The sequence below is a fragment of the Nuphar pumila genome, chromosome 14 (assembly GCF_984573655.1).
Source record: "Nuphar pumila chromosome 14, dmNupPumi1.hap1.1, whole genome shotgun sequence".
In the NCBI taxonomy this organism is placed as follows: domain Eukaryota; kingdom Viridiplantae; phylum Streptophyta; class Magnoliopsida; order Nymphaeales; family Nymphaeaceae; genus Nuphar; species Nuphar pumila.
In genome coordinates this window covers 15,454,854-15,471,475 of record NC_143262.1, presented here as the reverse complement: position 1 = coordinate 15,471,475, position 16,622 = coordinate 15,454,854, and the positions used below count along the sequence as shown (strand labels likewise).

At 34.5% G+C, this 16,622-nt stretch overlaps 1 protein-coding gene across 2 annotated transcripts in view; it reads right to left on the bottom strand.

The window, feature by feature from the left end:
- Positions 1–7,839: 7,839 nt before the first annotated feature.
- EMB2016 (mRNA methyltransferase EMB2016) overlaps positions 7,840–16,622 on the bottom strand; it is an 87,495-nt gene continuing 78,712 nt past the window's right edge. Inside the window, exons 25-29 of one of the 2 annotated variants that reach the window (XM_089988202.1) lie at positions 12,086–12,167; positions 9,707–11,988; positions 9,537–9,608; positions 8,403–8,473; positions 7,840–8,322 (exon numbers count right to left, since the gene is read on the bottom strand). In XM_089988202.1, the coding sequence (XP_089844328.1) occupies positions 8,453–8,473; positions 9,537–9,608; positions 9,707–11,988; positions 12,086–12,167 (2,457 nt within the window). In that variant the 3' untranslated portion in view covers positions 7,840–8,322; positions 8,403–8,452. The remainder of the gene's footprint in view (positions 8,323–8,402; positions 8,474–9,536; positions 9,609–9,706; positions 11,989–12,085; positions 12,168–16,622) is intronic. The other variant, XM_089988201.1, reaches the window with a different exon arrangement.

Here is a 16,622-nt window from a genome sequence, read left to right as displayed (position 1 = left end):
AAACACATAAACACATACCTGGGTGAAGGTCAATTATTCATTTCTACCCAAGTAGTGCATGTATAAAAGGATAAATACACCACAATTATAGTTGTAATAATCATATTCCAAGTCAACATGTATAGAATATTAATTGAATTAACAAATATATAAGCAAAATAATTACTCATTTTTTTGCTAAGGAATACCATCCATAAGTGAGACCATCCACTCAGAGCAACAATCGTAGCCCATCCACGCTGCAAAAAAATCAGCCTACAATAAAATATTAAACCTACCGAGTACGAGAGAGCAATAAGATCATGTTTAAATAAGTAATATTAACTTACTATATTGTTGATGTTCTTATCTGCACAAGTTGTGCTACAAATTGAATTGTGCAACTTAAACTTTTTCGCCTTCAGGTTCATTTCCTAAAGAATCCAGTGCTTGTTGCCTCAATTGACATGAAATAAGATATGCAATATAAATATAGTTTAAGGACGCTTTGGGTACCCCAAATTTATGTTTACTATGTACACAATATTGTCCAACAGATACCGTGTTAGCATGAAACCAAAGCTATGTCATCAACATCCAAGCATCTGCAAGCCCTCTCTTGTTGCCCTTTAGTTGCGAGCATTTCTGTGATCAATCAATGTTTACAAGTTAGTTTTTGTTAGTTGGTAGTAAAACAACATAAATATCAGTTTTGAGACTCACAAAAAAATAAAGGGTAAAGTAAAGGGTCCATGGCAGATTCTTTTTTTTTCATGTCTTGATTGTAGGTATTTTCGAGTCTTTCTATGAATTTTGCTAATGCAACATATGTGGTACATTCATGTTAAATTATTTGATTATACATACAAACATAACAAAAGAACAAACAAACGTGCAAACCTAACACTTACGTTACTTGCCATTAAAGTATTTTCGTAAAATTCATACTCTTTCAACTCATTTTGACTTTTCTCAACCAACTTAATCTCATCAATAATTAAAATTGGATATAAACACATATATGTCAGAACCACTACTTGAAATTGAATATAGGCACATAAATATGACTCGAGACATTTACAAGTACTTTAGGCAACATAATTGTTTCCTTACTTGGGGCTGGGGATGGGGGTTAGAATGACTTTTTGCTATCACATTTTCTTTTTGGTTTATAAGTATTCATCCAGAACTACCTAATATATATAGAAGATATAAAACACTGTCGTAATTCATTAAAAACGACTACATCAATACAAAGAAGGAATTCATTAAATAACTCTTAATGAATAAAGATTTTGCAAACCATCAGTGCTCTTATTGTTAGTTGTGCTTCCGCAAAACATTAATGCATATTTGTGAACAATGACGAATATAAAAGATTTTAACTTAATTATGCTAACTAATATATCCTTTTTAAACATACAAAATCCATAGAATATCAAACCTGAAATATTTAAACAACAATGATGAAACTCATAATTTACATTATTAAAGTTTGACAATTCATAAAGTCTGTCGAAAGCTAAGGTTTTTGGGACCACTAAAGATCTCCAACCATGATCATTAGCGAAACGATAGTGTAATTTAACAAATATTGAGGTCATCATTAACTACCTACACAAACAATCATCAATACACATTATACCAACACAGTCAACCCTAGCCCCATTACACCAACACAAAAATACCAAAAATTAAATAAAAAATAAGCAAACACACATAAATCATCTACAATATATATATATATAACTAAACATAGTAAACCCTAAATGGTAAATCACGTGAAAAATATTAAACAAAAATAAGAACGAGCAAACAACCACACATAAATATGCATTGTCCTAGATGATGCTTATTTCTACAAAAAAGAAAAAAGTTCAGAATAAAAATAAAATAATATACACACACACACACACACACACACACACACACACACACACACATATATATATATATATATATATATATATATATATATATATATATATATATATATATATATATATATATATATATATATATATATATATATATATATATATATATATATTCTTTGTATAAAACTTACCTTTCGTAACTAGGGATGCAACCTCGTTGAAATGCAACGATAAAATGTCGCAGATGAAATGTCAAAAAAGAGTGACCGTTAATAGTTGTAAAAAAAAGTCACAAGTTTTTTTTTTTCGGAAGATCAAACAAGTTGGGGACCATAAAGAAACCCTAGAAAATGCAAAAATATCCCTTGAGTGCAGATAATCACTTTTTATACCACAAAAAACTGTAAACATATAACTCACATTCTATAACTACCAAACGCATGCAATTTTACTAATGTATTTGTGAAGTTATGATCATAGGAAGGTTCATAAAACTTGTTTTTGCTCGCTTCATGAAGACTGCAAAAAATAAGTGTGAACATACATTTAAGTTATAGTTAAAAAAATGAGAAAGGCGGCTTGCACGGTTTTCCAAAATTTTGGTATAAAATATGAAATTTTACTAAGGTATTTACGATTTTACGATTTTACGATTAACACAGAATACAACATAACTAACATAAGTTTTGGCGCGCTTCTTGAAGACGCAAAAAATGTGCGAAGTGATAGTTTACGATAGCCAACAAGCAAAGGAATATATCGCGCAAACTTCGTGAGTTTCACATATGAGAAAGGTAAAAAGATCCTAACTAAGTTGGTTATTATGGTTTTGGTCATCGAGCAAATTTTGGCATATTATCCGGTTTTTAGAAAAATATGTCATTTTTATATTTTTTGTTTTTTATATGGTTAAAAAATTAATAGACCAAAATCTTTATAAATTTTAAGCTTCAAAATATCATTTTATTCATCGAAAACACATGACTTAAGTGTGAATTCCTAATAAATTAACCATGCATAACACATTTATAGTTTTGGAATCACCAAAAAAAGAGAATACCAGAAAAGTCAAAAACACTCATTTAGCATGTTTGCATCTCTCTCTCTCATTATATATATATATATATATATATATATATATATATATATATATATATATATATATATATATATATATATATACCAAAGTATGTTTACAAGAGTAGGAACCAAGATTTTTGTGATTATTTTTGTTTTTTTCTTAAATCTCACTGTATGGATGCAATCTACATGTTTGGTTTTATGGAGACCGCCTTTCCATAAATACTCGAACATCCAAAAACCATATTCTTTTGTCAAAAATACAAGATCCAACAGCCAATACCAAGCAAATGAATCGTGCCAAATGCGGCTGCAGGGTCGATTCACAAAAAAAACATCAGAAATACCTACTTCACACATCGTTAAACATATTTTCAGTAAACATGTTTTAGCAATTATATATATAGGGAAGGAGACTGTCCAATAAAAGGAAGGTCGAAAATCTAAAACCAATGACAATCGGATGGCTCCCCTTCTCCAATGCTTGAGCATCTCATCGATCGGACCTCATATATTTGTTGTTTATAATTTATTTAGTAAGAAATATGCTTTACACAAAGAGTTTATGACATATAGGCATATTTTTCGAAATGTGAAAAATTGACAGCTTCCAACACATTTAAAACTTTACAATACAAAGTATTGTGGGCCATTGTATTTTAGCGCTTTCAATAAGACATCTAAGCATAAAAAAATCATAAACCAAAACATATCACTCACTAGATGAATGGTAAAAATTCAATATGTAAAGTGAAAAAACTCGATCGTTAGAGAAGAAACACCATAGATTATTGGTTGTAAATTTTGGACCTTCCTTCGATTGAACGGTCTCCCTTCCATTATATATATATATATATATATATATATATATATATATGAAAATTGGTAGCTACTCACTCGTTAGGTGCTTAAACGATGTCACTCACACAGAGCGTCCATCATGTGGTGTTATGGATATTTAGCATCATTTTACGCAAAAAAACTTTTGTTGGAGCTATTTCAGTGCCAATAAAAGTCTTAGCGAACATTTTTAGACTTTTACTGGCACTAAAATAGCGCCATTAAAAGTTTTTTGCACAAATTAATGTTGAGTGTCCATCACGTCGCACGATGGATGCTCAACGTGACCTAATGAGTGAGCAGCTACACACCTCTCTCTCTCTCTCTCTCTCTCTCTCTCTCTCTCTCTCTCTCTATATATATATATATATATATATATATATATATATATATATATATATATATATATATATATATATATATATATATATATATATATATATATATGTGTGTGTGTGTGTGTGTGTGTGTGTAAATAAATTTGGCTAAATGAAGGTAAGAAAACTAATGTGTAGAAATCACTTTTCTTAAAATTTTTTTAAAGTTTTTCTAGATAAAATGTTAGGGATGTGATCTACATGGTTTGTTTAGTATGAAACTTATTTTGAATCATGTGATTATGACAAGTAATTAGGTTTTTAAAGAGATCCAAAAATCAATGGCCCACAATGTGCCAAAATTTCATAACCCAAAAGATCACATTTTTACATTAAAAAAAACATGATTCAAGGCTTGTTCCTTAGCAATCAAACCATGCCGAAGGCATCTATGTGGTTAGATTGAGTCCATGCAACTTGCACCTATGATTAATAAATCATTAGTTTCTTACCTTCATTAGTAGCAAATATTTTTTCGATATATATATATATATATATATATATATATATATATATATATATATATATATATATATATAGATTAAGGGTGAAAAACGGGTCGGGTTTACCTGGAGCAAACCCTATAGGGTCCATGATGCAATTGTACGGTGTACTGATCCATGATCCAAATGCACGCAGACGCTTAAAAGATAGAGTCTGGACAAAACTCTGAGAAATGGATTTTCGGGACCCGAGCATTGTACTTTGACAGAAACAGTCCAAATGAAAGTTGTGCGCGACTCGCACAGCTTTCCAACGAATCTAAAAACACTAGATTTAGAGTAAAGATGTTCACTCCACGGACTCGGAATCGGGACTGCTAAACAAGTCCAACACAAACTATCGAATTCCACGGACAGACTGTTCGAAGGAGTTTTCGACCCTTCAAACGATAAAGTTTGTTGAAACTCACAACTGACAAAACGAAGGTCAGATTCATACCTTTCTAGAATACTAAAGATCATAATTTTTTGATATTTCTACAACCCGCTATGAATTTTTTAAGTTATAAAATGGTAATATCTAATGAGCATGAAACAAAAACTCAAAGCAAAATAATAGTAGCAGAAATCAATATTTTCAGAGAACAAAGACAACGATTCAATGAAATCTCCAAACATGAAAGATGTAGATTTAGATCTTAGCTTTTCATAGAATCAAAAAAATCTAAATTTCATGCAGGGAATCTTCCAATAACAAAAATATACCGAACACTATTACGAAATTTTTGTAGCAAAAGAGAGAGAAAACTTTTGTGAGTTTGACGTCTTGACAGTGAATTTCAGAGGTTCAAACGGGCGAATATGAAAAAGGTCTCAACTACAAAGTTAGAGACAATCATCTTAGCTTTTTGGAAAGCTAAAGAACGTCCAAATCGGATTAGTATGGAGGTCGAAACGAACATTGTTTTGAAGGTGTCTCTGGCGAACTGAAATGATGTTTTCACGATTTTTGTTGTAACAACGAATTCCAAAACCACACTGAATATTTTGGGAATTATCTTGATTGAACAATCTAATTTTTAACATAAAAATGACATAATCATGCATTCAAAAAGAACAACGAACTAGTCACACTTACAAGCAAATGAAATGATCAACTCACGTTACAAGCGATAAAAGTAAACAAGCAAAATGAAGAACCAACGATTATCCGGTTTGAAGTTGGAAATGGCCGTCGTTGAGAAGCAACCGACACCACGAGATAAACCACAAACGGAAGGGGCGAAACCTCAGCCACCACGAACAAGCTTAGGACAGCCTCAACGAGTGCAACCACACACGAGTTCCACACTTCATTCACGAGATGCACAAACCTTCCTTTCTCACAAGAACACCACACTCACAAGGTTCACACCAAAAACCAGCCAGCCATCACCAAATTCACGATTTTTTAAAATGAAGAATAAGCCCCCCAACCCCTTGGTCAACCTCCCCTAATTAAGGGTTTGGAGCTTGAAAAAATAGCCACAATAAAGAGGCAATGGGGCTTCCCAAGCCTTACGCCAAAAATGAGTTTGAATAAGCTATAATTAGCCAATGGATATTAAATGGTCTAACAGCCATATATTGACTTTGGACTGGTCAACAAGATTTGAATGAGGTCCAAGATGGATCACACCAAAGTGGCGCCACCTAGGACCTCCCTTCTGAAGACGGATCATGAACCGGATCCAAATAGGCTGCAAACTAGATCCTGCACCAACACAAAAGAGAAGCGAATTTGCGAAAAAATAAAAACTACCCTTTGACCCATACACCCTCTAGCACCACAAAAAGATCCTACAAGGTACTAAAACTATCTAAATTCATAGAATCCAACTCCTAAGAATAAAATAAAATAAAATAAAGATTACATGACACGATAATTGTTGAAACAAAGCTAAAATACGATTCCACAATGAAATTGAGACAATAAAAGGAGCACGACGAGCATCGGCTAACTGAGAGATCCACAAGGACAAGGGATGTCCTGCAAGCATGTGGATCGCCTTGGGTAGCGATGTCCAGAATGGATCTGAAGATTTGGATTGGGATCCAAATTTGCTTTTGTCTTTGGATGTTCTGACCTGGGTTTTCTTATTTATCACCATACCTAGACTGATGCATCCAAAGGTTTGATTAATATATGGATTCAGGTATAGTTTGTAAAATTTTATACCAAACCCAGCAGTTAAGACTCATAATTTTTTAATATAAAAATGTTTTAAAAAATATTTTATCTGGTATGGTCCAAGTCTGGTTCATGTAGTTCTTATCGGGTCTGGGTATAGTTTCTCTTATAGCAGACCCCATTAGACTCAAGTCCAGGATACCATACCTGAAAATTGGGTCCAAGTCAGGTTACCTGACTCTGAATATATATATATATATATATTGTGTGTGTGTGTGTGCTTGCATTTATATGGGTAAATATTTACCTCAACAAGCATTTTAACAGGCCTTAATCTATTTTACCAATCAAAGCCCATTGATATAGTCTACAAAGTTTATTTAGTAAAGATATGTTCTAGATCATATAATGGTGGTCGGCAAACAGGTTAGAATGAGCGAGCTTTTAATTAAGCCAGAAGTGGTTTAACTATTGGACGAAATTTAACTGAAACACCCACTTGAGGCATATCACGAAGGCTTAGGCATTTATGTAGAACAAATGTTACGGATGTGATCTACACGGTTTGTCTAGTAAAAAACTTGCTCAATCATTTATGACAAATAATTAGGTTTTTAAAGCGATACAAAAATCAATGACCTACAATGTGCCAAAATTTCACAACTCAAAATCACCTTTTTTACATCAGAAAAGCATGATTTAAGGCTTGATCCTTAGAAAACAAACTATTATGAACACGTCAAAGTGGTTAGATTGAGTGGATACAACTTACACCTATGATTTCTAGCTCATTAGCTCCTTACCTTCATTGGTAGCAAATATTTTTCCTATATATATATATAGTGAATTTAACATTAAACTAATTGTATTTGACATCAGATGGGATTCAACCATATTAAAATAATTAAAATACCCATCAAAGAATGACATTTTTTAAAAATGCAAGGTTACATTCTGAAGTAAAAAATATAACTTTGATAGATTTATAAAATTATTTCTTTTGAAAAGGCGTTTGACTTTTCATTTCTCTCCAAGTTCAAAACGCCTATAATGGCCAAAAAAGAAAACATGCATTTAAAAAAATGCCATTTTCAAGGGTATTTTAATAATTTTAATAAGGTTGAATTCATGAGATCATGCAAATTATGCAAATGCTACTCCTTCCAATTACATTTTGTTTAAACATACAGCAATGCAATTCTGGGAAGAGCCAACTAGGAAAAAAAGAAGAAAGAAGAAGAATATGAAAGATCACAGGTTCTAGGCATCCTCATTGAACTGCTATCCTCGAGGCCTTCTTACTAATCATGATATGTTTAATTTTCAACCATCTTTTCCTGTAGACTGAAGCCACTGACTTTCTGCGTTTTACAAAAGGAATCTGCAAAATATTTCCAAGCATACTAGATTCTGTGAAACTCAAGAACAGTGAGAAAACACAGACTGCACGCCCTTGAGTCATCCATTTACTTTGCAGATTGTTTCATGGCTCGCGGCAACAAAGACAACCATAACTTGAATAAAATGAATTCTGCAGTGACAATACAGTGCACAAGCTGAATTTCACATGGCTAGTAACACCAGAAAACAAAACAAAACAAAATAGAGCAAAACAAAACACACAGAAGCTACAAACCTGTTAAAATTTTGAGAACTTTCACTTAGGCAACTAATCCATTCATCTCTCTACAGTTGGCTCAGCCGCTCCTAGTCAAACATTGAAAGAAGTAAGAAACTCTTGACAGAGGAGAAAATGGAGAAATAATTCACAGGAAGTGATGTCGGATTACAACAAACTAAACATATACTACCAGAGCTGTATCATGGATTCTTGCATCTTTCAGTGAACTACACAGGGTTTTATGATTCCATCATGGAATATTATCAAACCACCATCAGAGAAGAACAATTCAAACCACTTCGACATGAACACTCAGTATTTAAGCTTTTGGCATTTTTTATGGGAAATTTTTAACAAGACATCTGTTCTATCACGTCCCTTTTTTTTCTTTTTTGAAAATGCAAAAGCACATGCAGATTAGTCTCTCAAAGAGTCATTTATGGGATCAACAAAATTAGCATGTAACATTAAGTTTTTGAATCCATGATAGAATATGATGAAAGAAAAATAGGCAGATTTTAAGAAAACAATCGATTGCTGATGACCAGAAAGGGCAAACAACAAAACCACACCAGTAACCACTGAAGTCTGCAAATTCAGAACCAAACAAGCCCCCTTTATGAATTGGATCAGGAGAAAAAAAATAAATAGTTAATGCAAATTTCTATTGAGGTGTACTATGACAATATAAGGGACAGAATTATTTGACATTTTTTTGGCACCATTTTCATCAGCATATCAATCCAATTGGCGATTTTAGAAAGCCATGAGCAAAGAAAAAAAGAAAAGAAATTGAAATAACGTTGAATCTGATTATGACCACAAGTAAACCCCATTTCATTGAAGGAATACCCCACCTATGCAAATAAAACGATTTTATCACTATGAAAAATTCATCAGCACAAATCAATTAAGAAAGATGCAATGTCATGTAAATTTGTATACTTCATGCATTCATTCTGCCACAATGAAGCACATACAGCTTCACGTATGGAAGCTTTCCATTTAAGTCAGGATTGCAGATCTGAAACCAGATCTAGCTTTCTAAGAAGCAAATTCAGTTCCTGAGTTGGATCCAATTAAATTAAAAACAAGATGGTTGACTGTTACAAACTGCAAATCAGGGGAGAGGAACAATGGAAATAACACCTGAAGCATCTGCATTAATTTTGGATGCTTTTCCAGAAGTTGGCAGAGCTTATCTTGATCTCTCAATAAGGACTGCCAAGTAATAAAAAGAAAAAAAAAGTGATCAGTCTAAAATAAAAGTGCAAGTGATATGGATTGCTCAAAGTCCATGATAGAAATCTCATAAATACCTGAATCGCTTCAGGAGAAGAGAAATAATGCTGAAGTGACAATCCAGATTCTTGCTGAATCTGTGGTATGCTATCAACTTGAGTGGGCAGATTCTGCACCTGGTTATGTTCAAACTGTTGCTGGGCTTGTAAATGGAGCTCCTGCAGGGGGGTTTGAGAATAAACATGGACTTGGGGAATTTGGAGTGGCTGCTGCATTTGCAGTGGTTGTATGGGGATTTGAATAGTGGATGGAGATTGTTGCAATGCTATTCCTTCTGATGGCTGCTGTGACACTTGAATCATTGGCCTGGGAAGTTGAGGAGGATGAATAGGCCGCGGAGGCTGTGGCGGCTGAGGTGGCTGCAGAGGTGGACGAGGTGGCACTGTTTGGATAGGTTGAGGAATTTGAAGTGGAAAAGAATGACTTGGTGGATTTTGTCCTTGTTGCTGCAAAGATATGCTACTAAATTGATTTCCTTGTATGGATGTAGGTCTACCAGGAGGCAAGGGTGGTATAAATTGAGCTACAGAATGGGAAAGCAAAGGACTACTTTGACTGGCGCCAGATGCCACAAATGATACAACTCGTGCATCAGTCAAGGGTGTGGGAGCAGGAGGTGGAGCTCCAGCACCAGTTTGACTGTAGACTGATGATTGAGAGGCAGCTTTTGCAGAAGCTTGTGCAATAGAAGCTGAAAATGGATGAGGTGTTGGGGGAAGAGGAGGCAAGGGTCTTCCAGGTCCACTGGAAGAAACACCAATATCATCATGCAATCTACGACTAGAAGGAACACCAGCCCACATGTTCTTTGGATCTAACGACGAATGAGGAAGAGTTGCTGATGACATAGGACTGTTACCAGCTGCAGATTGATGCTCATGATGAATAGGTGACTGGTAAGGCTTATTTTGAGAGTCCGGTACTATTGAAGAACTAGATGGAGCCAACAGAAGAGGTGTACCAGGACTATGACCTGATGGCCTATCTTCTCTTGAAACGGAACTAGAACCACTGGATTCAAATGCTGGAAACGGGAAGCCAGTAGGGAGTGGTGGGTGCACATCTTGTATATGAGGAAGAAAAGAAGGTGCATGGCTTGCAAGTGGCTCAACAATTTGTGGAGTTACAATAGGTGTGACATTTGGAGGTGGTGGAACTGGGGGTAACGGTGGATGATTGATAAAATGTTTTTGTTCATAAAATCCTTGAGAAACAGTAGCAGGAAGAATACTGGATGGGTGTTGATTGTCCCTGGCACTAACAGCAGGAGCCAGCCTTGGCTCTCCAAGAGTTTGGCCAGAAGGCACACGCTTATCATAAAATATCACAGGTGGAAGAACCAAGTTTGTTGACATATTGGATCCATATCCACCCGACACCATGAAAGGGCTGGCAAGCTGTTTGTCTTGGTTGTTATCAGTGGAAACATTCGCATCTTTAATTTTTGATGTCTCGGGCTGAGGAACTGATCTTCTCAAAGAAATAACAGTGTTTTCACTACCATCAATTCTACCAGCTGTTAGATTGGCAATGTGAGGAAACTGGTTGCTTTCATTTGCCTCAATTTCAGCCTGACCATTAAATGAATCAGGAGAACTCCTTCCCTTGATAATGACAGAGGTTTGTAGATTGTCATCTGGTTGAGGAAAGTTCAGAACGTCATCAGATTCTGATTCCTCGTCAAAAATAATGTTAATTTCATGATCATCATCCAGATCAGGCTTCAACTTCTGAGGTTTATTTGTTTTCTCAGAATCTCGGACATTGTCATGCAGTGGACTCCTGACTTGTGCTACCTCTCCAACAGGAGGTGGCACTGGATTCTGACGCTCCCTTTGTCTGGCCATAAATTCATCAACATGAATTGATGGAGGCCTCCCACTAGTGGATCCTGCACGCTGCATAGAACTGACATTGCTCGGGGTACCACTTAGACCATCCATACTTCTTTCACGGGCAACGTAGTCATCTACATGCATGGAAGGAGGCCTGCTGGTATTTGGCTTTCGCTGCCGGAAAGTATCTCTCCGACTATTACCTGAAGAGGCCAAGGGTGTGCCTCCGCCCATCCTAAAGGTACTTGAAGCGGTATTTTCCGCTGCATTATCTCCTCGTTGACGCCTATTTGACCCATCCAGTGATGTCATCTTCTTTTTCTGAGGAAGAGGATGTGTTGATCTGTCTGGTGAAGAATCTGGACATTCCCACATAAATTTGTCTTCGAGACCTCCAAGAAGATAATTGGTGTCAACCGCTTCAATGCTCCGAAATGACTGCTGGACATTAGTAAAAGACCAACCTGCATTGTTGTATTAAAAATTCAAAAGATATACAAAAGCCATTAGACACAAGATGTTCTCACAAAGATTTGGAAACTCAAGAAAAAATAAGGATACCAGTTCTTGAAACATCTTCAATCTGAGCTAAACCCATAGAATTTTCCAGCACCAACAGCATTGATCTGATATTACTCTTAACCTGTAAGCAAAAAGCTATGAGTTATTATCATTCACTAACAGTCATAGGTTTTGGTATAATAATCTTCATGAAAGTAGATAATCAGTACTTTCTACCATTCTTTATGATTCACCAGCATTAGCATATTTTTGTAATGATGAAATAATTTATTACTACATGATTCCCAGAACAGATAATTGCCGGAAGTAACAGCATAGGAATTTCACAAAGTTTTTTCTTCTGTATGTTGGGACTTCCATATTATATAAACTGGCATTTTATTTTTCATTGGGGTGTCATATCACACAAATTGCAATAGCATTATGGAGTTCTACTTTTTCTCTTTGCAAGATTGTCTCATTATGCCATGAAAAATTCCCTTGCACATGCTAAAGGTCGTTATCTATAAGCTGCACAATGTTCTTCTGCACTTAAAACAAAGGATTAGGTTTATAAATATACTGATTTAGAAATTGTGCCTTCAAAAATTTCCCTAACTCTTTGGCTTGTGTATTGTCCCTTTGTGGGCTTATGATTTATCAAAAATTTATAAATAATCTTTTGTATTAGCCATTATTTGGCTTGTGTATTGTCCCTTTGTGGGCTTGTGTTTGAGGACTCTCTTGTTGTCGATTGTATGCCCTTGGTGTCTTTTCTTGTATAACTCTTGTTTTCGTTACATGGTATTAGAGCAAGGTTATCCATCTTGGTATTTGGCTTCTTGTGATGGATTCAAGATTCACTAAATAAAGGAATCTTAATCCGGTGAGTATTTTAAAATCTTTGTTTATTCTTGCTCTTGTTGCCTATCTCATGCATTTTGTATGAGAAAGCATTTGTTCATGTTTTTTTAAAAGGAAATTTATTAAAAAAACTGTTTGTTATTCCTTTAAAACCTTTTTGAAATATTCTTTGTTTGATTATAAGCACATGATTAAGCTCTTTGGAATTTCTTTATATATGTTTTCTTGTGTTTTCAAAGGTTATTGTGTTTTTTATCCTTATCTTGGAGCTAGTTGAACTCATATTGGTGTTGTCTTTTACAATCTTGTTAAATATTTTAAAATGATTTGAAATATTTAATTTAATTTTGTATAATGGTTTTGTGTGTTATTCACACGCACATGTATGATCTTATGAGATTTTGCTTAACTTGTGTCTAATTTTTCTTTGACGTACTCTTATGTGTAACCTAGAATACTTTATGTATTTGAAAAGTATTAAGATTGTAAGTGGTTGGATCTTAGTGATCATGAATATCTTGTTATTTTTTGAAAAATTGAATGCATAATTTTTCCTATTGATATATGATCACTCATGATTGTATTTAATACACATTGATGAATGAGTTTGTTTATTTGTATTTTGTGCATAAGTTTCTGAGCATGATTTCTCCATGTGTAACTTGTTCTTTTATGGGAATTATGTGCTCATCCTTGAGGAATTTATGTTGAACTCCTCTATGAGGTTTATGAATGCATTTTAAAAATTAATAAAAAATATTTATGTTATTATGTACACTCTTGTTGGACTTTTAGTGGCCCTTGTATTTGTGCCCATTTGTGGCTTGTTCTTTGCCTCTTGGGCTATGTAGTCAAAACCGCCATTAGGCCTGACTAGTCTGCTTAGTCGGTCTAGGCCTAAGTGAAACACGTAGGCTTTGCAATTCCTAGGTGAGTACCTTAAAAGGGACCAATTGCGTCGACTAAGAACTGAGTAGAGTGACTAGTCAACAACTTAGTTGCCCCGCCCAGGCATGAGAGAAGTTCAGTCATTTCATTTATTATTATTATATATTGTCTGTGTGTATGTATGTGTTTGAGCGATTTGTTCTGGGAAATGATGAAAACATGCTTAGGTAATTGTATATATATATATATATGTGTATTTATATATTGTATGTGTGTGTTTTCTTTTGGGATTTTTTTGGTGAAACGTTGAAAGCACACACAGTTTTAATTGATTATGTTATGTGTGTGTGTGTTACTTTGTTTCTGATGATTTTTTCTATAAAAGCCTAGAAACATGTTTGGTATAATGGATTATATAATATGTTATTTATATATGCGTTATTGTGTTTCTGAGAAAGAATGAAGCATATTTTGTTGATTATACAGAATATGTTATAAATAATTGAATATATGTGTGTGCTTGTGTGCGCGTGTCTGTGTATAGTTGTATATATGTATATTCTGGTTATGTATTATGCATATTAATATATTGTGTGAAAGTATGTGTACTATTGTACTTGTGTGATGAAAACATCTTATTACTAAAATAATTAAACATGTTTTTATGTATATTTTTTATACTTTTTAATATTTTAATTGGAGTACCGACTAGTCTGGCCTAGTCTTTTTAATGATTAGGCAACACATACTGCTTTTGACTAAATAGCTCTTGGGATGTGTTCATTGTGAGTGCACTCCTTGCACTTGAATGATTTGTGCCTTCCATGCTTAGTGCATCATAATCATTAATAAAAATATTTAATGAAAAGGTTTTTGTGAGGGCCCTCTTTGGAGACCTTAGCGGCATTTATGCCTTGTGATTGTGCTATTTCTTGGTTTCAAGGATCTTTAGTAAACATTATCTTACATGTTTTTACAATGTGTTGCCCCACATAGGATTTAAGTATTATGTTTGCATACTTTGTATTGATAAAACATTAATTTGTTAATTATGAAAGCCTTCTTTGTGTGTGCCAAGTGTTGTGAAAAGCGTTGAGGCATAGCGAGGCGCTCCACCAAAATCTGAGGTGAGGCATAAAGTGTAAGCCTCAAAGTTTTTTTTTTTTTAAAACTTAAAAAAACTATAAAAATATCTAAAAGTACAAATAAATAAAAAAAATTTATTGATGAAGCAACAACCAACAAGAAATAAAAAATCTCAAATAAATACTAAAAAAATATGAGATTAACATGTAAAAATAACATTAATGCAACAACTTGATCTATGTAAGTATCTAAGAAATAAAACATGAGCATTCATTAAATAAAAAATTAACATTAACAACGAAATGCATATTAGCATTAAATAATCTCAATGACTTCATTCTAGAAGAGATTATTGCTCCTACGAAATTGAATACATTGAACAAGTTGACACGGTGATATTAATTTTCTGTGAAACGAAGCAACTAATCTCAATGACTTCATTAATGTGGTTGCTTTGAGTGTCTATTAGACTGCAAATTGGTGAACCTGCTACTAAGGGTGTCAATGGATTGGGTATGACCCGATCCTGACCCATATTGGATCTTATAGGGCCAGGGTTTGGTAGAAAAGAAGAGATTCTGATTAATCATTCACGTTGGACCCATGAGGTCCGATTATTATATGGGTTGGGTATGGTTTATAAAATTTTATACCAAACCAGGTCTCACCGGAGTTTCAGTTAAGATTCTCAAATTTTCAATGTAAAATAATTAAAAATATTATTTTGCCAGGTATGTGATGAGTTGTCGAGTCTGATTCAGAGTTTTTGCCCTTGCAGAAAGGGGGGTCCGGGGGCTCCCCCCGGCGCGGGTTTTTAGCTTGGGCTTATGTTTGAGACCTGGTTTCTTATGGATCGATTCTGAAATAAGTTGGGAAAGGCATGAAAACATAATAAATATATTTTAGCTTTTGTTGAATAAGGCTCCAGTTAATTCAAGCAATAATCTACTAGAGAGAAGATGAATAGGCACACTTGAAATAATAACAAGCCAAAAGGATATAGACCTGTATATCCGCTTCTCTTCAAAATTTGAAAGAAGGGACTATGTCAACACAAAGGAAGATTGCAAATCAAAGCCAAAATGCTTCTCAATTATTACTCTGTTCCAACCTCTTCTAGTTTGAGCATTCTCGGCCAATGATGACGCAACATCCAGAAGTGCCTCTTGTGGAACAAATAGGTAAAATATCTGATTGGCTTCAGAGTGACCCTAGAAAGCAAAGAATAAAGAAAATTCTAAAATTTGAGGTGTGTACGCCTCGGCTTGAGGCGTGCCTCGCCTTGAGGCGTGCGCCTCAAGACGTATGAGGCGCACGCCTCAGGGCTTTTGCACTTTGTACATGCGCCTTAAGGCATAAAGCCCCTCACCTTGAGGCAAGGCACACTTTTTGCGCCTTGAGGTGCGTTTTTAATAACACTGCTTAGGAGGGAAGAATGGAGAAAACAAGATAGAAAAAAAAGATTGTAACGAAGACAAACTAATGTCAAAAGCAAGAAGATTTGAAAAACAATATTAAAATCAAAGCAATAAATTTTGCAATAATATGAGATTTAATCCATGAACAACAATATGGTCACAAGCAAATAACAATAGAGCCATCACCAATAAAGATCGATACAAGCATCCAATAAACAACAAGGGCCAAATAAGCAAATGAGTGATACAACTCACTCAAAGAACCAGAGGTAAAGCAACCGTCAGTCAGAGCTAAAACAAGTGCCAACACAACACTAATAAACCAGCAATCTAAACTGATA